Source organism: Fukomys damarensis, unplaced genomic scaffold, assembly GCF_012274545.1.
Source record: "Fukomys damarensis isolate Sample0158 unplaced genomic scaffold, DMR_v1.0_HiC HiC_scaffold_32, whole genome shotgun sequence".
Classification (NCBI taxonomy): domain Eukaryota; kingdom Metazoa; phylum Chordata; class Mammalia; order Rodentia; family Bathyergidae; genus Fukomys; species Fukomys damarensis.
In genome coordinates this window covers 22,737,009-22,761,301 of record NW_022900944.1, presented here as the reverse complement: position 1 = coordinate 22,761,301, position 24,293 = coordinate 22,737,009, and the positions used below count along the sequence as shown (strand labels likewise).

Genomic DNA, 24,293 nt, shown 5'->3' with positions numbered 1-24,293 from the left:
GGATGGAGAAAGTTTTAAAATTCATTTGAGTTTTAGATTAATAACCTGAATACAAATATCCCCAGAAACAAGCCTCAGAACATGTTTGGCAGCTTTCTGATCCTGATGAGCCCTCTTGTGTGGACTTGTCTGCGTTGGTCTCCCGGAGGCTGACTGGCTCTGAGGGCTAAGGACATTGGTGAGTGCAGGCAAGGGTTTGAGAGGAAGCAGCAGCGAGGAGTGGGGCAAACAAGAGGAGGAATGCAAACTCCTAGCAGAGCAGTTTCCAGGGTGGCTTTAAGAGTGTGCTGGAGAACTGTTCCTCTGGGGACTGGACAGCTAATGAGCTGACTGCTGCCCCTTTTAGGTTAGCGGTACCCCAACGCTCCCTGTGCTCCGATGGGGCTTCCAGGACTCTGCAGAAAGCCTAGTGGCAAAAAGTAAGGTCTGGGACCTGCCTGGGTAGGACTCGCCCACATCCACAGCCAGGGGGAATACAGAGGTGACCTGAACTGTGTTACCCAGAGCTATGTCGAGCATTTTTCAAATGAGAGCCTGTAGACAAATGGACACTATTTCCAGTAACTTTTATATAAAGTTTTTTATTAGTGAAACATTTCATTGCATTAAGGGTGGAAATAAAACAAGCCAAGAGTCACATGAAAGGGATCAACTGTACAAGCGACATGAAGAGCACTCTGGTCAGTGTTCTCTTTCATTCATAGGCACAAGGAGTAATGGTGCCCAGAGGGCCAAGTATGAAAATTGCCTTCTGCAGAATTCATGTCTCAAGCAATTTAAATTAAAAACTAGCCTCCCTTAAGTAAAAACCCCAATAGGGGTCAGTCATGTAGTGCTTGCTCCACTTTGACCATTAGTGATCTTTCTAGAACATAAAGAAAAGTGTGAAGCTAAAAGTGGCAAAGCCTATGACCTGTCTTGTGCTCAAGTCCCAGTTCTTCCTGCCCACCAGTCTGTCACTGCTGACAACACTGACAAGCACAGTGCCTTTGGGTGACTTTCCAGGATAAAGGCTGTAAAAGAATGAGCCTGAGGAGCAGTTGGTTATTACCAACCTAAAACCAAACAAATGAATTCATTCTTCTTAACCAACTTGTAGTTCTCACTACAATGTATGGGTTTGCCACAGGTTTTTCAGAAGGAAAACACCAAATGTGGTTTTCACCTATAAGTATAAATAATGATGTAAATATGGGATAAATGTTTTGGGTCTTCTTGCCTGTATGGGACTCAGTCTAAATGTGTACATGATTAACTGGTATCACTTAGAGCAGGGGAGGCGAACCTATGGCACACATTTTGTACCTGGCTACTTTATCACTGAAAGCTATAAAGGGTTCGCCATCACTGACTTAAGAGTATTGAAAAATCTCCTCCTCACAGATGACTACATCCTGCAAATAGGACAGAGCCAATGCACATCCCCTGCCTGCCTTATCCATTATCTTGGTGAGGACCAGTAAAAGCATGAGGAATAAGATACGCCAACTATCAAGTTAAATACTAAAGCCTAGTCCAGGTATTAGGAATTATTGAAGACCAAGTATTTTTTAATTCAGTTTTTCACATTTTGGCAATTTGATATATTTGAAAGTTTTCATCTTGATTTAAAGAAAAGTTGAGAGTTTAATGCATTGCCCCTTCAAAAAGGGAAACATCACACACACACATATCACTTTAGTATAGCAATAGGAGAACTGGGCATGTACATTAAAGTGACTTATTACCTCCATACAGGGATAAGGAGCTATGTAAAGGAGATCCATAATTCTTTTTTCATTTGCTTACATTGAAAACCGCTGTGATTTGGTTTTGTTATTGTTATTGTTGTTGTTTTGTTGATGATGTTGTTTTTAAATCTCTTGGAATGATTGAATTATTGGGAAATTCTCTAAGCACTTTACCAGGTAACCGTGTAGGCTTCTCTGTTGAAATCAATGTGGAACTTTGAGAATCAAAGGAAATGCCCATAACGCTGCCTGAATTCTGAACTCTGTGATGTTAACAGTGGTTCCCTAGTCTCTTGCCTTTGGCTACACTGCTTTAGATCTCAAGGGATTTTTCTTTAAAGCACTTTCTGTGCCATACTTTAAACACTTGCCGTTCTGTCAGTAAAATGATTGTCATGAGAAATGTAGGGCTCAATTTTCTCAGAAATAATGATCTACAAAATAGAAAAAATGGCTATTATCAACCTAAAACCGAACAAGCGAATTCATTCTTCTCAGGAAAGAACTCATAAAAACAATTTCAAAGTTACCAAGAAGACTATCCCAGAAGAAAATGCCTGTCTGCCCTAGACTTCCTGAAATGTGTGTATAACTTGTATAATGAATGAATGGATTTCTAATAGCCATAATTTAACAAATAACCACTCAATAGTATTGTATTAACACAGTATCTTATTTGGCAGGGCTGGCTGGGGAAAATCGCTGATTATATTTTCCCACAGCATCTTATCTATCAAAATAACTAACTATAAATAAGAATTATCTACAAATGTTATAACTAGCCTTTAGTTCTACTCATTATGAAATATGTACTTATCCTCACCAACATTATTTACACACTCTCTTGGTTCACAGAGATGCAGCTTAAAAATCCTTCAGCACTCATTGTCCATTCATAGATGCCACCCCACTCGGTCCCTTCCCTCCTTGATTTCTTCCCAGTATAAAAGTAGTCAGAAGACCAAGTTATTTTCCCAGAGGAATTATGAATTGAAGATTAGCATGATATGCAGTATGTAGTATTTTTAAAGAAGAAATCAGATGTATTTGGATCCTGTATTGGATAAGGTCACCTTTTCACCTTGGGCTCCAAACTGTTTCTTCCACACAGGGAGAGAGATGAGGACTATAACATAAAGTAGTACGTATGTACTGGGAGCACAAAACTTGGTGAACGAAGCATATTGACTAAAGTTAGGCCAAAGAGCATTAACAAGCGATGCAGTGACACACTGACAACAGTGGCTACAAACTTCCACAGCCACCAGAACTGAGGCCCCCCCCCAAATTACTACATAAGAGTTTATTAAATACTTGCTAGACACATGAAAAAAGTTTCAGAAACCACACGATTCTATAAAGCATAATGGCCGGCCATGTTAGCCTGTCCTTTCCCATTTGGCCAGAACATTCCTCTCATCACCTGCTGGCCCCGGGTCTTCTCCCTCCTCTTCACACTTACAGAGTCTGTGTGGATGTGGGGCCCCTGTCACAGTCCAGGGCAGGACAGCTCACACATTCCTTCACTGAGCACTGGAGATAGTTAAGTTCTTATGAGCGGTGCTCTTTCATCTGCTGTTCCCTGAAACACAAGAGAGAGGCGGGGAAGTAAGGTCACATCAGAAACTTCTCCACAGCTATGAAAAGTGATGGGAGTGGGTGTGGAGGAAGGCAGAGAAGAGAGCTGATAGGAAGGAGGGTCTTTCCGCTAATCTCTCCTCTCAGCCTGCTGCTTCTTACTCTTTAAGATGCAGACATAACCTCAAGAAGGCCTTCTCTGGCCATTCCAGACCAATGCCAAATAGAGCCCTCCTCTGTGTTGGCCCAAACTTTAGATTTGTTATGTTTGAATTTGCCTCTTTCCTGGTTTGAAACCAAGAGCAGTATTTCAGAGCTCATGGGTGCTCACTAATGCTGATGATGGATGAAGATGGTTGATTGTGTAGGAGGAGTGATGAACATTTCCAGGAGGTTTCATTTGGAGTTTTTTGTTTGTTTTGCAGTACAGAGTATTGAATCCAGGGTGTCAGCATAGAGCTCCATCCCCGGCCCAGTTTTTATTTTTTATTTTGACATAGGGTCTCATTAAGTCACCAAGTCGCCCCTATGCTGGACTCAAACTTGCATTCCTCTGCCTCAGCCTTTTAGAGTACTGGGATTTGTAGATGTGTGCACCCAGACCTGGCTTCATTTGTACTTCTGAAAATCTCAGTGGCTGCACAAATTCAGACTGGAAAAGTCACAGGCAGAAATGGTAAAATAGTTTGCCTCATGGCTAAGTCAGGTTAAAAGACATCGTGGAAGAATGTGGAAGGTAGGATACACCAAGCTAATGTTACTCGTATGGTTTCAACCTAGTTCATTTCCTCCTTCACATTTGCTCAGACACTTAGTTTACCATGGGGCAGGAGGGGAGAAATGTTTGCTGTAAGGAGGGGCGCTGCTGAGCATTTAAGAAGGGTTTCTGTAGAAAAGGCTCTGTCAAGATCTTCAGACTCCTGGTCACACTTAGAGAGAGACCAACCTAGCTGTTCATTCTTCCAGGAAAGCCACTGCCCCCATGCAGCAATCTCATATTCTGCAATGATGCCTCAATCGCAGGATTTTCTGATTCCTTCCGAACAGGTCTCTGGGTGTCTTCCTCTATATTACTGGAGCTAATTTATCATATTTAATCACGAAGTTTTGTTTTGTTTTTTTGGGTTTTTTTTTTTTTTGTGTGTGTATTGGGGATTGAACTTGGGCCTTTGCACTTGTGAGGCAGGCAGCAGAACCACTGAGCCAAACCCCCAGCCCAATAACTAAGGTTACTGAGCTTATACTGTATATGAACACTGGGCCAAATCCTTTATGCTTTCCATATCATCGAATTCTCACCAGAAACTCACAGGGGAGCCCATATTACTCCATTTTATAGATGGAGAAACTGAGGTACAGCTTCTAGGGTCACAGAACTAATAGTAGGACTCAGATTTGAACCTAGGCAGTATGACAACAGAGCCCAGGTAGTTTATTGTTATATATTCTTCCTCTACTTTTAGGTTATTTATTTATTTAGGTACTGGGAATTGAACTTAGGACTTTGAGCTTGTGAGGCAGGTGGCAGCACCATGGAGTTGAATCCCCAACCAGGTTATTGTTTTTAAAGATGTAAAGATAACTCCCACTGGATACATCCAGGGATTCCATTCCCACCAAGAGAACCTCAGTACTATCACCCTGCCTTCCTTGACACACCCTTGTTTGACACAGCACCTTGCTTACCATTTGGTCCAGCAGTAATAAAACCATGAAAAACTGTATTCCATAAAATCCTAGGATCCATCCTAAAGAGCCACTGAACAATCCTTTAATGAAGTAGCTAAGGAATTCCTCAGGTAAAGGTATCTAGAAGGGAGATGTTCCTCCTGCCAGTACTTACCTCATCCATAGATCCCTGTCCTCGGCACGCGAGCCAGGTGAAGACCAAACCAAAGAACACACCTAGTGCCATGATAATGTAGGGTATGTTGGTGACAATCAGAGTAGTGTTAATCACAGACTTAAGTCGACTTGCAGTCTCTTTATCAATGGTTGCACTCTAGAGGGACAAGAACATAGCAACTAAGCATGTTTCTGTATGCCTTTCCAATTATCAAATGTGATTTGACTATGCTGTCTTGTTAGCAGGCTAGATATACTGAAAGCCCACTTATAAATTAAACAGAGAAATTTGTCCTTATATTTTCTCCTGGTGACATGTATTACTCAACCCAGACTGGAAATGAGGAAAAGGATATTCAGAAATGCTGAGATAATCTCTTTTATTTTATCTCAAAACAAAATCTAGCTCAGCATGGCTTTCTTCCAGAAGTTTCCTCTGGCTGCCTCAATACTGGTGAAACATCCATTCGCTAAGTCTCCACCTCACTCTCTAGAACACTCCTCATTGTCTTGGCATGGTGCATCATAACTATCTCATTACTTGTTTGTCTCCTACTGACTTTGAGGTCCTTGAAAGCAAAATATCTCAGTCACCTCCACGTAAGGTATAGCATCAAGCTTGCAGTAGGCACTCAATTAATACTTGTTGATTACATGAATGACTCAAACACTCAAAAATGGTGTGTGGAAAGGGTAATTTCTCTGTTGGTTCCATCTACAGTCATTAGGACCAGATGTCTCCAGAAGGTGTTGAGTAAGTTGTGGGGCAAACCAGAATTCCAGAGAGAGTTGCTTGCTAAGGAAATATTCTAGAATAACACGTTTCAGTACTCAGGGCAGAGGTACTATCACCTAGTGTCATGGGTGAGGTACATGAAGAGCTTAATTCCACAAAAATTATGGGCAGCAATTCTGAGTTAATTTAGGCTTAATTTGCATCTGACTGAATTAGGGGATCACATTCTGTGGCAGGTCTTTCAATAAATGGCTAATGCCTCTCTGGGTCAGAATTTCCTAATCCAAAAAAAAGGTGTTGGGACAGTAGTCTCCAACGTCACTTCCAGGTCTTACATTTTATTTTTCTAGACAAGAGAAAAATCAAGCTCATTCAAGGAGGCAGTAAATGTTTGAGGTTTCACTCCAGCCTGTGTTCAATCTAGCCTTTAACAAAACAACAAAGCAAAAGCTGGGGGTAGAGAGAACTTCAAGACTGCCATTACTATGAACTTAAGATTGCAGAAAAGTCCTGCATTTTCAAAAAGTCCTATTTGCATGTCCTTCCCCACAAACAGTAACTGGTGGTCCTAGAGCAATCCCAGTAGTTCCTGTAAATTGGCAAACACGGCCTAAACTTTTCCTTTGAAATAATAAAGCCCCATTTTAGAATTGTAATCACAAATCCTTCAAAAAGTACATAAATGTGGTCACCAATGTAATCCTAATGTAGAGGGGAAAAAACACATAAAATTGCCATCTATAGTATGATTTCAACCTTGTAATTTGAACCTAAGAGAATACCAGGAAGGTTCTAAAGACAGGCTTCTAAAGAGTTGTACTTGTCCCTCAGAGATAGGCTTTTCAGTGATTTAGTTTTTTAAATATTATATTTACCCTTTTTTTTCTAAAGAGTTCTATAAAAGACAGGTTTTACAAAATATAAAACATTTTTTTAAATTGTTATTGGAAAGCACTTTACAACCCACTGAGTAAAGTAAAAAATACATTGTTGGCTTTAGATTATGTAAATAGTGATTTTTATTATTTTCTTGTTAATCTGTCACTAAATTTTCTATAAATAAGTATTTTTAGGAAACAGAAAATAAAAACTTTAAAATGTCATTGCTAATAACAGAATTTATTGAAATTCCAATGGAATTTATTGAAAGAGGAAAAGTTGTATTTTTCTACTTTTAAAATTGGGCAGAAGAGAGGAAGAAAATGGGGAAATAAATACAGCTATAGTGAAGCAGCTGTGTGATTTAGAAAAGTTGTCTTGAACTGGCTGGGTTTCAAAGCAGAAGGAGACAAAGCCAGGCTTCACTCACCGGGCACCTGACTGCTAACCCGGACAATGCCTCACCTCAAAGGGCCTTTTGCTCCTCACATGACTGGCTCCCCAGAAGGGAGCTGTGTCCAACTAATGTTCTCAAGAAGGAAACTCTTGCATTTTTGCAAATCAACTCCCAGACATAGCAGTTTCATGTGATCACTTACGAGAAAATTTCTGAGGAAAAAGAGCACTTAAGAAATCATTTTCTACCCCTTTCCACCCTGAGATATTTGCATTGCACATAGTTACACCAGCACACATAATGGAAGCATCCCAGGCCTGAACAGCTACAACACACTTGTGGCTCCCTCTTGCTCAGGACTTACCTCGTTGAGAAACATCACTGGGAAAACCATGGTTCTAATGTCTCCTGTTTCACTGCAAAAACAAAGGATGACATGACTTTAGAGACATCCTCATCGTGATGGCACACTCACCTGGAAAGACGTATTTAGACAAAAACTCCAGCACTCTTATTTCAATTACCTGGAACTTAATGCAGGCTTCTTAGTCATCTTTGCAAACACATCCAAGTCAGAAGTTAGATCCCAGCATCAGCCCCACAAGTCCAAGGGCTGCATATACACACAGTGTTTCATCAAAACAAAACTTCTGAAAGCAAACTCATCAAAGTGATCTCTGTTTCACAGGAAGACACACTTGGTGAACCAGTGTTGCTGCTACAGCTCAGGAAGTGTGTATCTCGGTCACTTAAGGACCGTCTTCCAAAGAGCGCCAGCTGAGTCCTTGCCATATATTAATTAGCTCTGTGCTGGGTGCTCTGGGGATGTCATTTCATTCCATCTTTACACATTCATGTGCAGTAAGCATCATTACTGTCACAGGTTTACAGATGAGAAAATTCCAGCCCAGAGAGGTCAGGTAGTTTGCCCAGGATCACGAGTGAGTGGTGGATCCAGAGTGATAATTCCATTTTAGTTCCAAGGCTCCAGCTCTTAACTACTAAATTATACTGATGCAGAAAGACATACTTGAGTCACAGAATGCTTCTTGCAAACCACATTTGCTTCTCAGAACTATGACATGTGGTTAAATTTGATGAATTCAACAGCAGAAGCGACTCAAGATTGATTGACAGTATTGTTATGGGTAGATCTAGAATATCTCCCACAAGCTTTCAGCATGTATAAGCTTCATCCTACTTTTTCACTCATATTTTACCATAAGCATTTTTCATATCCCCCAAAAATTCCCACTGAAAAGGAGATTACACTGAGGAGTTTGAGTTAAGGAGTGGTAGATGGAGTATGGGAGGCAGAGGTTGGACTCTAGGAGAGCTTGTGGCTGGCCCCAGTTGGGAGCAGAGTGGGTAGAAAGATTGCAACGAGTCCTGTGGGTCAAGGAAATGCTCAGTGGAGTGGATAAAAGAATCTATCCACATAGCCTTACAAGCTGTGTGAGTTCCAGCAAGTTACTTAAGCGCTTTGTGCCTTGGTTTCCCCATCTGTGTAATGAGGACAATACAAAGCTGTAAGTTAATGCATATAACATGCTTACAGCAATGCCTGATGCATGGAAAATACCGAATAAGTATTTGATTAAATAAAGTCAGCAAATTTCAAGACCAAGATGCTGATGAAAATACGATCATGCTGCACCCCTGAAGGGTTAGGGTCTGCAGTTAGAAGTAGACTATCTTCCTCCCAACACTAATCGCACTAGAGATTCATAGAGCAAAACCAGTCTCTCTTGTAGAAAGAAGCAAAACTTACATAAAGTCATCAATCTTTTGGACATAAATGTTGATTTGGAACCTCTTCGCTGCCCTTAGGATAATTCCAGTCAACTGCAAATCACAAATGAGTAGAAAATGTTAAGATTAAGCCACAAACGCACTATTTCTTTGGCTCTGTTAAACAAGGTGGCCATTACATGCCCGAAAGGCAGAAAAGTACAGGGAAAACTGATCCCCAGAATAGGATAAGTTCATTAGGGCCATAAGATGAATGCGGATCCTTGGGGGATTCTGATTCAGTAGGTAAATAGGGTGGGGGAGTCAAGCCTGGGCATCTCCAACAAGAGCCCACTTTGCATAGAAATCCCAAGAGGACTCCTCAGGAGGAGAGGCCAAGGCTGGACCTGCCGGCAGTTGTCCACAGCTAAGAGGAGGATGTCATTCCTGTCCCACCATCAGACAGCCCAGGAAAAGTGGCTCCTGCACTTGTCTCCCCTTTGCTCTGAGGTGTAGGATTATGCTTACCCTGAGGCAACAGACTGACTGATGGCTAAAGTTGTACCTGACCTCATTCACCAAAGATGAGATCTCTGGTTTCTCCATCTAGATGTGATAAGTGTGACTAAGAAGGAAATGCGCAGAAAATGCAATGCTAAAGAATGTTTTTACCTTTCTTTATTGTTCCATGGTGATCAAAGCCAAAAATGAAGATATCTGACCTGTAATTTAGCTTCAACAGTAAGAGACATTCACATGGTGAAGTGATATTCCTATCATTTTAATTTGGTTACACTTATTTTCTATTAATTCAAGCCTGGTATGTATATATTCTATACTTTTAGAATTAATAATATCATAAATCAGCTCTGAGTACTTGTAAAAGAGGTTTGCCAAAAGTGACTGAAGCTAATACATATACTTAATTGAAGCCAACATATTCCTGGTGGTTGGTAAACGGTGACATTTTCAGTCTTCCTGATCTGGGTCCCATTGTGAGAAACGTAGCTCTGTTCAGGCCCACAGCTGGCCACAGAAAGACTAGATGGATCCCATCTCAGATATTACATGGATCCCATCTCAGATGTTTCCAATGACTGAATCTTCACAGTTACTGTTTGTTTGTTGTGTAAAGCAGGTTAGCTGGTGTTTCTGCATATTAAAGCCACAGAATTAAGGCTTTTTTTTTTTGGCAGTACCCAGGATCGAACTCAGGACCTTGAGCTTGTGAGATGGGCACAGTGCCACTGAGCTAAATCCCAGCCCAGAATTCAGGCTTCTAATTCAGGCCTGTATGACTGTGCCTCAATATGCACTGAACTACTTTCCCCCCACTTGAATATATAAATGTAAAGAAGACAAAGTGTTTCTTAAGTGCTCAAGGCTGAACTAATGTATACTGCCCAGTAAAACAGATGCTCAATCTCCAGGAAGAAGTGTGTACTCACGGGATTAATATCCACAAAAGTCTCGTGATCCTCTTTATTTGGATGCAAACCTCGTATGGCAGAAGCAAACCTCTCATCTGCTTGATAAAAGTGTGGGAAAGACATAATAATGGGCGCACCTGCATTGTAAGGGAAACAGAAATGAGTGATGCCGTTTTTAAAACCCAAGATAAATATAAAGTTCCTGACCATAAACTTGGCTCCCAAAGAGGGAAAAAAATGCCTTATCTAAGTAAATATGGGGAGGTGGGCAGCTAAAATATCTTCCTAAGCTGCCTAGTTCAAGGTTTATGCTTTATTTTCTGCCATCTCTTGTACCCACATTATTTTATTGCACATTATATATTGAAGTCCAAGCTCAATTATTTCTTCAATCAACACTTACTGAAACTATGAAATCTACATTCTTTATGTACATAATGCTCCAGCAGCCCTATAAAATTAGAACTTTTACCTTCATTTTTCACCGGAAGAAGCTGAAGTTTATAACAGTTACACAATTTGCCCAGAGATGAGTAGCTGTCAGGTTAAGGAGGCGGTTAATCAAATGAAACCCTCCCACCTCAAAGCACTCATTTCAATTACAGTTCTCTACTTATTAATGGAATTTTTTTTTCCTTTTAACCAAAGATGAACCTTGTTCTGGATATGTTGACTCCAGAATTTTTTAAGAGTTTGCCTGATTCTGCTGTATGCTTAGCCACTAACCAGGTTTTCCTTTTCTATTCATTTTAAGGGCCAAATAGAGAAACAGATTATTAAAATCAATCTATTCCAGATCTGGCTATTGAAAATAAGAGAATGGGCCAGGGATTTAGCTCAGTGGTTCTGCCGCCTGCCTTTCAAGCTCAAGGACCCAAGTTCGATCCCTGGTATCAAAAAAAGAAAAAAAAAGAAATGATCAATCCCTGGTACCACCAAGGGAGGGGGGAAGAAAGAAAGAAAAGAAAAGGAAATAAGAGAATGACTGAATCATGGCTAAAAGAGAAATACATTTTTGGAGAAATTAGTTTATTAGCAAATAATTTAAATTTGCCAGCCCACGGCTCAAGGTACACATCATCTCTCACATGCACAGCTTTCTGATCTTTACTGCTAAACAGCTCCACAAAATCATAATTTCCTTCTCTGTGACTTACAGTGACTTTTGAAATATAGATTTAAACATCTATTGAGGGTTTGGTAAGAGCCAGACACTGTCCCTCATATATTACATTATCTCTAACCGTCACGCAACCTTCCAAGAAGCTGTAATTGTCCCCATTTTGTGGATGTGAAAATCGCCATCTGGAACCCTCCTTAGTCAGTATGTCCAACTGGCTAACAGAGTGGGTAGAACTCAAAGCCCAAGCCTGACTTGAGAACATTCTCTCATCCCCCTATCTAAGATGTTCGCTATCCCGCTATCTAAAATATTTCAGAACTGAAAACAACTGAGGATAAGCTCCAGTTTTCTAGTCCACATTTGGGGAGGCATAAGAAGAAGAAAAGAACTGTAGCAAGAAGTCTAAATGTTGCAAAGTAGACTCCGTTGGCTCTGGCATAGTTTCTCAAAAAAGAATGTTACCAAAACAGCAAGAAAAATGTATCTACATTTATGCCTTAACCTGGGTGGAGAGGAAAGGATGGCCCCCATTCATTGTTAGCTATCACCTCTGGGCAAGGGGTACCATGACCCTGTGTGCAGCAGTCTCCAGGTACCTAGACATCATCTTCACAAGAACCACTTGGAACACTTGTTAAATGTATTGATTCCGGGGACCCGGAACATACTTTTTTTTTTTTTTTTTTGGTACCGGCAGGTCCTTGCGCTTGCGAGGCAGGCAGCAGAGCCACTGTGCTAAATCCCCAGTCCTGGAACATACATTTTTAATAGCTCTCCAGATAACTCTGATGTAGCAGCAGGTTTGGGGGTCACTGCCTTGTTAGGCAAGAATAGGGAGGTCTGTTGACCTCAGACTTAGGCTGAAAGCTTTTATAGGTTTTTTTTAGGGGGAGTAGATACAGGGTGCCACTATATAGTCCAGGCTGGCCTTCAATTCACTACTGAGCTCAGGCTGGCCTCGAACTTGCAGCAATCCTACCTCAGTCTCCTGAGTGCTGGGATTACAAGCATGCACTATACCCACCTCTGAAAGGAGATTTTAAAACCAATTGAACAAGCATATTATTCAGGAGAGAGGGGTTACAAAGAGGGAAATTTCTCCAGGGCAACTTTAGAGAAGAAGTATAGCCTAAAAAGTTCAAATATGAGAAGATCCTGAGTCCCAGAAAGAAGAAATGGTTTTATAAAAAGCATATTCCCTCTCTGAGCCTCGATTTCCACAATTATAAAACACAGACACTGAACATCCTCAAAGAGATACCATTGTCAGCTATATCGCTGATAATTCTGCCTCGTTCATGAAGAGGAAGAGAGACTTCAGACATTAAGAAACACTGGGAAATAGTGGTCAAAGTTTAAAACTAACTCTGCTTCAAAATACTGAGAATCTTTGCCAAAATAGGTACTTTCTTAAAACCAAGCTGTCTACTTTCTCTTTCAGCACTGTTTGGAACCTGCCTCAGTTAATGCTTTCCATGCATTAATAACAGCACAGTAAATAAAAGCCATTATTACAAGTTAAGACTCCTAAACTACTGCTCAGGAAAAAAAGACCACGTGGCATTCTAAAAATAGAGCATCACAGAAAACCAGTAATTTTTAATCATCCCATAGCCATGTTACAAAACATACTTGTGAAAGGCCAGAATCATTCTTTCTTTTGCTTGGCACCCCCTCCTGCCTTGAACTCTCATCCTTCCACATCCTGCATGCCCCTCATCACAGCCCGTCTCTGTTTCTTACCATTCTTGCAGATGCTGACATTCAGCACTCCGGAGCCCAGGCAGTTTCCTTCAGGAAGACAGAAGCCAGCATTTTCTGAGGTATTGGCTAATATTTCTGCAGGCACCTTATACCGAAAGGTGGGCAGCCCCTCTATAGTCCCATAGCCACTGAAACTTATATACACAGACCTGTCAGGATGTCAGAAGAAAAAGTCAGTGTGGGCTACAGGCAGCATGGTCCACCCCAAGTCTGTCTGTTAGCAACAGGTGTCTGACAACTAGAAACTTGTGGGGTTTAAGTGGAAATTGAGAATGCAAAAGAATGCTTGGAGGGCCGGGGATTTGGCTCAGTGGTTCCACGGTCCCAAGTTTGATCCCCGGTCCAAAAAAAAAAAAAAATGCTTGAAACAAGCTCCACCAGCCCAGTGTAAGACAAGCAGATGATCTGTAATGAGAGATGTTTCGGAGGTGGCAACTATGCTAACATGCGAACAAGGCCAAGAGAAAACAATGGTGTTAGAAAATTAAGAAGGAAACATGTAAGTGAAGTGTAGTGGTGTATACTTGTAATCCTAGCTACTTAGGTGGCTGTGGTAGGAGGATGGGAGTTTGAGGCCAGTCTGGATAACATAATCAGACCCTATCAATCAGTCAATCAATAGGCCCCAAGTGTTTTCTTAAAATTTCTTTAGGAGCTCATTTTTTTTGGTACCAGGAATCAAACTCCGGACCTTGCGCTTGCGAGGCAGGCAGAATTACTGAGCAACTCTCTGGCCCTAGGAGCACATCTTTACACTCCTAAATGCTAATTTATATAGACTAAATAAATCCACTAAGACTAATAGTAAAAGCAAACAGTTATCACCAATTATATATTATATAATACTGGGAAGCTGAGGCACCCAGTGGTTAAAAAATTGTCCATGGTCACACAGCTGTTAAGTGGTGGACCTGATCCAAACCAACACAGTGAGGCTGGGGTCGGGGATAGGACCACTGCACACACTATCCTTGAACACCTCAGCACTGATCACTGCTAAGCAGAATAGTGATGCCTACTGAGCATTTTCCCAATCCACAAAGTTTGGTGGTCTTGTGATCACAGACTTCGTTTTGTACCCTGAAGGGTATAATATTGGGTTACAACAACTATCCCATACTTTTCTACTATAAATTTGTACTTTAGTATAATAGTAGCTGGCTGTGCATCTCAGCAGCTGTGCCTGGGGGATACAGGAAACAATCATTGTGTTCACTGATTTGGTACCATGTATGGCAAGGTATATGCAACAGGATTTTTACCCACATAATGTGCCATCTGACAGATTTTACATATATTTACTTGAGCATCACAGGGGGTAAAATACACCCACACCACTCTTCTGTTATGAAAACATGTATTTTATCATAATGGAAGGTGGGTGTGACTCACAGTAGCTGCAGCTGGGGAAAACAAAAATCCATCTGTGCACTCACCCACTTGGCAGATGAAGGGCAAGATGTGTACAGGAGCTCCAAAGCAGCAACAAGTGAGTTTTACCCACAAAATGCTCATTGTTAAATTTCTCTGCATTTAGGATTTTTTTTTTAAGTTTTCTTTTAATTTTTCTGGTAGAAGTAGCCAAATTCAGTACAGTGGCACATGAAAAAACAGATTTGCAAGTCTTAGAGGAGGTCAAAAGTGAATCATCAGATTACTCATGCATAGATGATGAAGATGATAATGACTGATGTTGGCCATGTGAGCCAAAGTCCATGTGACAGTGAAATGGAGCAAGAATCGACTGATACTGATACAGGGAATGTAGACCTTCCTGATTCAGATGACAAAGGAAACAATGTGAATAGATATTTGACTAGTCAAAATGTTGCAAAATGGTCATACAACCAAATGGAATGACCCAATGTTAGAACTAGGTCCAAAAACATAATGAAGATCATGGCAGAGGTGAAACCTATTGAACAGAATGCTAGCTGCTGGGGATGTAGCTCAGTCGTGCCCCTGAGTTGGATCCCTGGTACTGGCAGCGGGGAAAGAAAGAATGCCAGCATTGCCATTCAGTGTTGGAAACTGTGACAGACAAAATGTTACAAGATGTTGTAAAATACACAAAGGCTGATATACAAGTAAAACATTCTGTGTGTACCAATAGCCATACTCAGAAATGTATTTACAATGACACCTCACTATCTGAACTGAAAGCATTCATAGGTCTGTTGTACTTAGAAGGGATTTCTCATGGTATTTGCAGGAATGTAAAAGGCTTATGGAAAAGCAATAAGTAAATATATGGCATAAAAATTTATGCCTTAATAGATGTGAAGACTTATTATACTCTCAATTTAGAATTTATCCTGGAACTCAGCCACCAAGTCCTTATTTGTATAGTAATAAACTGAATGATGTTGTTGCTCCCTTCTTCCAAACTAATCAGAATGTAACACTCAACAATTGTTTTACCAGTTTCCAATTGATGTTACACATGCTAATGAGTTGACTAGCACAGGAACTGTATACAGGAACAAACCAGAAATTCCAAATGAAATGTTGCAATTCTAAAACAGAGAATTGTGCAGTACAATCTCTGGATTTCAGGAAGATTTACACTGGCTTTGTATATGGCAAAGAGAAACAAACTGGTACTGCTGATGTCAACATTGCACTATGGTGGAAATATTGATAGGGAAACCTCAACAAAACGGAAGCCCGAGATAGAAACTTTCTACAACTTGAGTTCAATACCCAATAGAAAAAGAAAAAGAAATGAAATGAAATTTTCTACAACAAAACCAAAGGCAGAGATGTTGTTGATAAGATGTTGTTATGCAGCAACTGTGATGTCACTTGAAATACAAAGAGACGGCAGAGTAGGCAAATGTTTGTGTTTTACTTAATACTAAACATGTGTGGCTTGACAGTTTACAAGGAAAATAACAAGTGCAAAATACCACAGAGAAATTTCCTTAAGGATTGGGACTGCAACTCATAAGAGATCATTTATAGCAAAAGAAAAACAAAATGTTTCTGCCTAGGGAACTATTTTAAAAAATGCAGAGTATACTGGTGAGCTGACAGGTGAACAGACAGATGCAACATCACAAAGATCTACTATGACAACAGAAAAAAACAAAAAAATGTCAACTATGACCTACAAGAAAGGACAGGAAAACAAAACATATATGCTATCAGTGTAAATGATATTTGTGTATGGAACATGAAGCTTTCATGTGTAGCAAAGACTTTCTGTGGCAAGCTTTTGTTTTTATATTGTAGTTCACAAAGGTTTTTAATTTCTGATGTTATCCTTTAGGTGTAGTAAGCAAGTACACAGCTGATGTGAAAATATTGATGTTTATTCTAAACATACAATACATATTAAGAATTTAATACTTATTTTATTGATATTTTATGTTCCTGCTAACTACACATTGTTCAAGAAAAACCTCCTAACCAAACAAAAAGACCAGCGAATGTCAAGTATGTCCCACTGAAAGGCCAGGAAAGCAAAACTCATGTCCTGTCAGTTTAAGCAATACATGTGTATGGAACATGCTATTGTCATGTGTGAAGACTGCCGTAGGTGTGATAACTGAAGTAAAGATTTTTTTTTTTTTTGAAGAGTGCTACAGTTTTTTTCATTGTAATTCTATAAGAATTTATTTCCAGGGCTGGGGATTTAGCTCAGTGGTTCCGCTGCCTGCCTTGCAAGCACAAGGTCCTGAGTTTGATCCCCAGTACCAAAAAAAAAAAAACAACAAAAAAAAGAATTTATTTCTGTTGTTATTTTTTAGACTTCATACACCAAAAAACAGTTGATGCTGAAAATTTTGATGCTTTTTTTATGAACACTCAAATATTAAAAATTCGATATTTTTGATTTTTTCCTGTTAAGTATCCATTATTTAATATAGTAAAACTCAAAATTTAAATTAATAATTCATTAACAGAAAGAATTCTAGATAATAAACGTGGGTATTATACATCCACGTTTCTGCACCTTTATGAAGGCCTTTATGAAAATCGGTGTTATGATCCTTGCTAAAAAGAACTCATTCTTATAGTTCCTACCTGCAGAAGTCAGATGGGAAGACATAAAGGACTTCATCTTTGGTTATCAGTGGGTGAAAAGAATCTCCATCTGTTCCGTTAATCATGTTGCATTTGTCTGTTGCCCACCAGTCAAGAGACCTATAGATGATAAATGCAAGGAAAAATAAAGATGATCAAATTAGACTTTAGGGTTCCCTTAAATAGTGCAGGGACTTTTGGGGATGTGAGTGGAGCTGGGTACTCATGGCATCTTATTCATAACAGGGACGTGAGTCCTAGGGATTATACAAGGGGAAGAAAAAGGAGGCCCTTGGACCCAAATTGGTTTTTTTAAGGTACTGGAGATTGTACATTTTTGTTTTGTTTCATTTTGGTACCAGAGATTGAACTCAGGACCTTGTGCTTGTGAGGCAGATGAGATGCCATGAAGCTAAATCCCCAGCCTGGTTTTATAAGGTCTTATAAAATAAATAAATAGATTTGACACTGAGAAAATTAAATGTGAAGCCAGACGTGGTGGCGCACGCCTGTTATCCCAGCACTCGGGAGGCTGAGGCAGGAAGATCACTGTGAGTTCGAGACCAGCCTGGGCTACGTAGTGAGTTCCAGGTCAGTCTCAACTACATAGTGAGACCCTGTCTCAAAAAAAAAAAACAAAAATTAAATGGGGGTTGGAGGGAAGGGGGAATAAACAATTAAAATGTGTTATGTACATATACTGATTTCCTACAGTGAATGTAATCATTGGGCCTGCAAACGTTTACTAAGTTTAAAAAATGTTTAAATTACACACAAAAAAAACTTCTCATTTATAGAGTGGGCTACTGCCCTTCCTGGGGAGCAAGCCACCTACTCTCTGGGTTTCCACCCCTTCAAGAGAAACATAAAAAAAGAGGTGGGGAGGGGTAAGGAGAGGGGGAGGGGGCATAAATGGTCCCCACTCCTTTCTAAGACAGGAGAGGAGAATGTGGGAGAGCGGGCTGGGGAGGAGGCATGAGCTGTTACTTATAAAATCCCAGGATAGCTGCACAGAACAGCTCCCAAAGCCCTGCACATGGGCAAGAATTCTAACAGGGTTTTTCTGTTTCATTTTTGTACCAGGGATCAAACTCGGAACCTCTCAGTTGAGGCGGTCTGCCTCAGAGAGTGGCAGCACCATTGTGCTAAATCCCCAGCCCCTCTATCAGGGTTTTGATGGCACGGCCTAGACCCAACATCAGCGGGTGATACTAAAAGGCCCCTGAGCTCTCCGCTACGGTGCTCTCTCACGGTGGCCTACCTCACTCACTCTGTGAGGCGTACTTCTTTTCCTGCTTTTACTTGAGCTGAATTTACTCTGTAGATCCTTTCCTACCTTTAGTAAATGTAAAACTCTTTGCACTTGTATTGACCAATTCTTTGCTCAGGACAGAAAGAACCTGGCAACTACCTCTGGACAGAGAGTTCAGTCCCCAAAACCCACTAACAGTTCCAGGAAATAATGCATCTCATTTCTCTGAGCTCTCACACCCCACTCTTGAGCGCAGCCTAAAATCTCTGTCTAATAAACCCTTCCTGTGCCTCTTACTAATACATTCGAAAATTATTTTTTACTGCAACAGGAGTCAGTGAACCTACAAACTTTTTCTACAAAAAGATAGGTCAGGATTAGGGATTTAGCTCAGTGGCACTGTGCCTGCCTCACAAGCACAAGGTCCTGAGTTCAATCCCTGGTACCAAATTTAAAAAAAAAAAAAAAAAAGATATGTCAGCTTATTTCAGCCTCAGGGACCTCGCAGAGTCAGCCTGGTGACAGCTTTGGTTGATAAATTATATTATTAAAATTTAAGGGCCAGGGATTTAGCTCAGTGGTTCCACCACCTGCCTTGCAAGTGCAAGGTCTTAAGTTCAATCCCCAGTATCAAAAAAATTTTTAAAAATATTTTTGAAATGCTATAGTACTACACTCAAATGTATTTCCTCTTTTGAGAAAAATGCATTAACAATCTACAACCACGAAATGAAATTAAAAAGATGGGCCAAGGATGTAGCACAGTGGTGCTGCACCTGCATGGCAAGTGTAAGGCCCTGAGTTTGATTTTTGGTACCAAAAAAAAGGAAAAGAAGAGAGATCTGGGCTGGGTGTGGGATCCCATCACTTAGGAGGCTGAGGCAGGAGAATTGCCTTGAGTTCAAGGCCAGCATGTGTTACAAAATGAGTTCAAGGCCAGCCTGAACTGCATAGCAAGACCCTGTATATTACAAAAACAGAGAGAGAGAGATCTGGAATCATCCCCTTTCTACAAACACATGAGACATCAGAAGCTTGTAACTACTGCCTGGCCATGATATGCCTACAAATCATTAATATTTAACTTACAGAGTATATTACCTCACCTTGACTTATAAGATAATAAGAGGACATTTACATATTTGTACATTTTTATCCAAGAAGTAAATGCTAAATTTTCTTAATGCATATTAGTTTAAATAAAAAAACAACAATCATACTGATAAATCATTAGACTTACGTCTTTCCATTCCACTCCACAATCTTTGTAAAGTTAAGATAACTGTCTTCTCCAGTTAAGAAAACATAATCTCCATCATTAGTTCCATTTTTCTGAAAATGAATAAATATGATCATTTAAAGTAACGGCGGTGGTTAATTTTGTCACCTTGTCTAGGCAGGGTGCACTATTGTTTGGTCAAACACTAGTCTAGGCGTTGTTGTGAAGGTATTTGGTTGATGTAATAAATAACTACAATCAGTTAATTTTAAGTAAAGGACATTACTCTCAAAGTATGGGCGGAAGCGCTGGGTGTGGGGGGCATGCCCGTCATTGCAGCAATGGGAGGCTGAGGCAGGAGGATCCTGAGTTCCAAAACTCTATCTCGCATAAAAAGGAAAAGAAAAAAACAGGTGGGTAGCCTTATCCATTCAGTACAAATGTTTAAAAAAGAGATGGGCCATAAGTCCGAGTGGCGAATTGTAAATCCAAATAGTGCCCCTCAGTCCTAAGTCCAACAGTCATTAAACAGGTAGGTCATTAAGCGAGTAACAACTGTATGACGCTCTTAGCACTGGTTCTAAAATTTTGCATGAACGATCTCAGGAAACACTCCCAACCACATAGTATGGTTATGCAGAGGAAGGGGTCTATAGGCAGGGAGAGAACAGAGTAACATTAGTTTCCTGGCTAACCCCAACTAGCAGAAGTTAAAACCTTAGTGGAGAAAATCCCTTAGGCCACAGCTCCAAGGACAGAGGTAGAGAAAAAGGAAACCAGATATGGAAGGAAAGGCACCAAGATACCATAGGTAGCACTGGAACCTACCAGAAAAATGGAAAGAATTAAGTTTATTTTCCCTCTAGGTTCACTGTATTACAACAGATACCACACATCCCCTTATAAAATAACCATGAGTAAGGCACCTCCTAGCCAACCACCTGCCCACTGGGGAAATAAGACCTTGTCGAGGACAATAAACAGGAAAAGGCTACACAAAGACCACCAAAAGAAGTAATGTAGGGCCGGGGATTTAGCTCATTGGTTTCGCCACCTGCCTTGCAAGTGCAAGGACCAGAGTTCATTCCCTGGTACCAAAAGAAAAGAAAAGAAAAGAAATAACATAGACAAGGGTGCCCAGTTTAATGCAAGGACAGCCCCAGGAAGCCAGTCCTGGAAGAGGTGAGGGTCTCTGACCCCTATAAGCAAGGCCAGGGATGAAGTTTCAGGTGCCCCCTGCTCTGGTCCTTATTGGGGTGGCTGCCTTCTCCCCACACCCTCTTCTAATAAAGTCTCTTCCTTTCTAAACTCTGTATTCTTAATTCAGTGTAGGCACTGATTTCATGATCCCTGAGCCGCCTGGGGAGTGGGGCAGGGTTGTCCATTCCCACTGGCTAGGACTTTCTAGGGGACACAGAGCAGGACTTTTGGTGAGACTCCACCTACTCCCCAGAGATAATGTTTCAAGCTTCCTACTCATTTTTGTTTGAACAGCTTCTAAGTTTTGTACTCTTGAAAGCAGAAATCATTGCCATCACCACAGAGGAACTGAAATGCTAAGGGACTGAGTGTTCGGAGCAAGATCCTTGGACACGTGTTCCTAAAAATGACTGCATTTTAAATTTGTGTTTATATGTGTTGGTGGTATTGGGGATCTAGCCCAAGGCTTTCACACTGAGTGGCATTCTGAGCACTTTTTATTTTTTATTTCTTTGGTACTGGGGATCGAACTCAGGTCCTCGTGCTTGCAAGGCAGATATCGGCACCAAGTTAAACCCCCACACCCCCTTTTTTAAAATCTTAAGACAGGGTCTGACTAAGTCACTGAGTTGCCCAGGGTTGGCTCAAACTTGTGATCCTTCTCCTGCCTCAGCCTCTCAAGTGCTAGGAATCACACAGTCTGCCAGTCTGTGGGCGTCTCCTATCAAAAACCACAGTGGGGATGAAGTCTGGCCAGGATGCCCCTCCTCACTCACTTCGTAGAACAGGCCGAAATAGGGGGAGATGTCCGGTCTGAATGTGTGGACCAGCGACAAGAGCTCATCTTTGTAGCCCCAGAGCAGCTCGTGCACGGTGTGGGTGACGAAAAGTGTCTGCTTGTAGGCCTTGAGCACAGCCTCGATGATGTCGCGGAGGAAAGGGTTCCGCGTCCACTCCATGGCGGTCTAGGGGCACAAGCAAGGGGTCAGTCCCTGCACAGCACCCCTCCTCCCGCCACCCTTCCACAGGGCGTGAATCACGTGGAGCACGCGACAGAAAAACCAGCCAGCCGGCTCCTCTCTGGCTGCAAACGAGAGAGAACGAGGCTCTGGGGTCAGTGTCCTCTGTCACATTTTGTGAGCAAGAGCTTCGCCTCCCCATCTGAAGACCGGAAAGATCTTTTGACTACGTTGGCATCTGTGGCCATGAGGTGGCGCCATTCCCCTGGGCTGGGCCGGAGGCTGGGGCCTGGTTTTCAGCTGCGGCGCCCAGGGAAGGCCTAGGATTTGTTACCTTGTGCCACCGAGGTGCTAGGAGCTGGGGTGGGAGCCTCCAAAGAGGTGAGGGAAGCTAAGAACGGTAATTATAAGGTGCAGTCCTCGTGGGGGTCGCCAGAGTGGGCTCTAATCAAGAGCCCAGGCTCTGATATTGGAAAAGGAAGGTAGAAGTCAAATCATATATTTTGAGAATTTAAAATATGATCCCCGATTCCTTGAAAATAAGACCTAACCGGAAAACAATCAGCCTTGAAAACTAGAAGATCAAAACTGCCAGACCCCATCAGCCTGTCCTTCCCTTAGCTGCCTCGCGGAGGAACCAGCAGCAAGGGCAGGTCCAGCCAGATAGGCGGACGGGGGCTGGCCTTTGTGACCTCTAGTTTTCAAGGCTGATTATTTTCCGGTTAGGTCTCTTTTTTTTTTTTTTTTTTTTTTTTTTTTTTTTTTTTTTTTTGGTACCGGGGATTGAACTCAGGTCCTTGCACTTGCAAGGCAGGCCGCCGAACCGCTGAGCTAAATCCCTGGCCCACCGGTTAGGTCTTATGGGGAAACATGGAAGATAGAAATCTGAACTAAGACCTGATATGCAGATGTTTCTGGCTACAATTTCTGAGACAAAAGGGCAAAACGTTTTAAATTACAAGCTACCAAAAAAATCGCTATTTATTAGCACATGTGCTAATCCTCAACACACAAGAGCTTGTGCAAATGGAAAATTGTATTTCATTGTCATCGGGAAAGACACTGATAGATCTCAGAAAAAAACAAAAACAAAAATGAAGATAAACCTTAAAGAAAGGAAGGGAAAACACCTTTCTTTCTTTCTTTTTCTTCTTCTTTTTTTTTTTTTGTACCAGGGATCAAACTCAGGATCTTGCACTTGAGGCAGGTGAGGTGCCGCTGAGCTAAATCCCCAGCGGTATTTTTCTTTTTATGTAGTATATTTTTAACAACATAATAGCTCCTAATGTAATGCCATTAACTGCCTTGCCTTTTATTTTCTTCTAAACTCCACAAATAATACAAAATTATATTAAAATGCTTCATACTTACCAATGCAGGGATATTTAATGTTCTAATTAAATCAACTTTAGGGTCTCCGACAGATTGATTTCGTTCAAAAACATATGCCTTGTTGCTCACAGCAGATATTGTTGTTCCATTGTCTCCAAATTGAATATTTGCCTTGTTTCTGAGTTCCCTAAAAGAAAAAAGATTTTACTTGAAAGTAAAATAAGATGTTTCCTTTTTCAGTAACAAAGTTACCTCTTTTAACACAACATTCCCAATATAATCATTTTTCAGACAGACTTTGGATACCAAGCCATTAAAATGAGGCAGGGCGTGGTAGCGCACGCCTGTAATCCCAGCACTCGGGAGGCTGAGGCAGGAGGATCGCTGTGAGTTCGAGACCAGCCTGGGATACACAGGGAGTTCCAGGTCAGTCTCAACTACATAGTGAGTGTCTCAAAACACCAAAACAAGCAAACAAACAAAAAATCTAGAGATGAAAGCTAAAACGTGGGAAGGAAAGGTGACCCAGAGTCTTCTCGGGAAACTGTTTTCCTTCTTTTTCCCCCAGCTGGGGTTGTGCAGAAGTTAGGGGCACCTTGACCAGGGAATCCAAGGCAGTGAATTCTCTCCGAGGTTATGGTTTGGCCCTGAAATAGTTTTGAAGTTTTCAGTTCAGTTCATAGATCCGGTTTACATTTCAGTGTGTTTACCAGTGTCTTTTTATTTCTAATTTGAATTCAGTTGAAAATTCATTTGAAACATTGAGGCCCAAGGCTTAGTAAGTTAGAAGAGTTCCCTCTGGTTTCTGATACACAGTTCAGTTTGGTTCCAGGTAGTTCCTCTGAAAGAGGTACTAGAAATCTTAGAAAGGGCTTGGTACAGCACAGTAGAGTAACTGTGGTTGACACCAATAATTAAATATTTCAAAAGAGCTATCAGAAAGGGTTTTCAATGTTCTCAACACAAACAAATGAAAAATGCCAGTTTATAAATGCCTCATCTGATCATTACATATTGGATACAGATACTAAAACATCACACTGTACTCTGTAAATATGTATAATTATCATATCAGTTAACAATAAAAGT

At 41.0% G+C, this 24,293-nt stretch overlaps 1 protein-coding gene across 1 annotated transcript in view; it reads right to left on the bottom strand.

Annotated features, from left to right (window-relative positions):
- Positions 1-1,050: 1,050 nt before the first annotated feature.
- The window catches only part of Scarb2 (scavenger receptor class B member 2), a 53,361-nt gene continuing 30,118 nt past the window's right edge, over positions 1,051-24,293 (bottom strand). Inside the window, exons 3-12 of the mRNA XM_010619874.1 lie at positions 23,244-23,391; positions 21,690-21,878; positions 19,735-19,826; positions 17,243-17,362; positions 13,193-13,362; positions 10,345-10,463; positions 8,937-9,010; positions 7,530-7,581; positions 5,152-5,310; positions 1,051-3,312 (exon numbers count right to left, since the gene is read on the bottom strand). Of these exons, the coding sequence (XP_010618176.1) occupies positions 3,274-3,312; positions 5,152-5,310; positions 7,530-7,581; positions 8,937-9,010; positions 10,345-10,463; positions 13,193-13,362; positions 17,243-17,362; positions 19,735-19,826; positions 21,690-21,878; positions 23,244-23,391 (1,162 nt within the window). The 3' untranslated portion in view covers positions 1,051-3,273. The remainder of the gene's footprint in view (positions 3,313-5,151; positions 5,311-7,529; positions 7,582-8,936; positions 9,011-10,344; positions 10,464-13,192; positions 13,363-17,242; positions 17,363-19,734; positions 19,827-21,689; positions 21,879-23,243; positions 23,392-24,293) is intronic.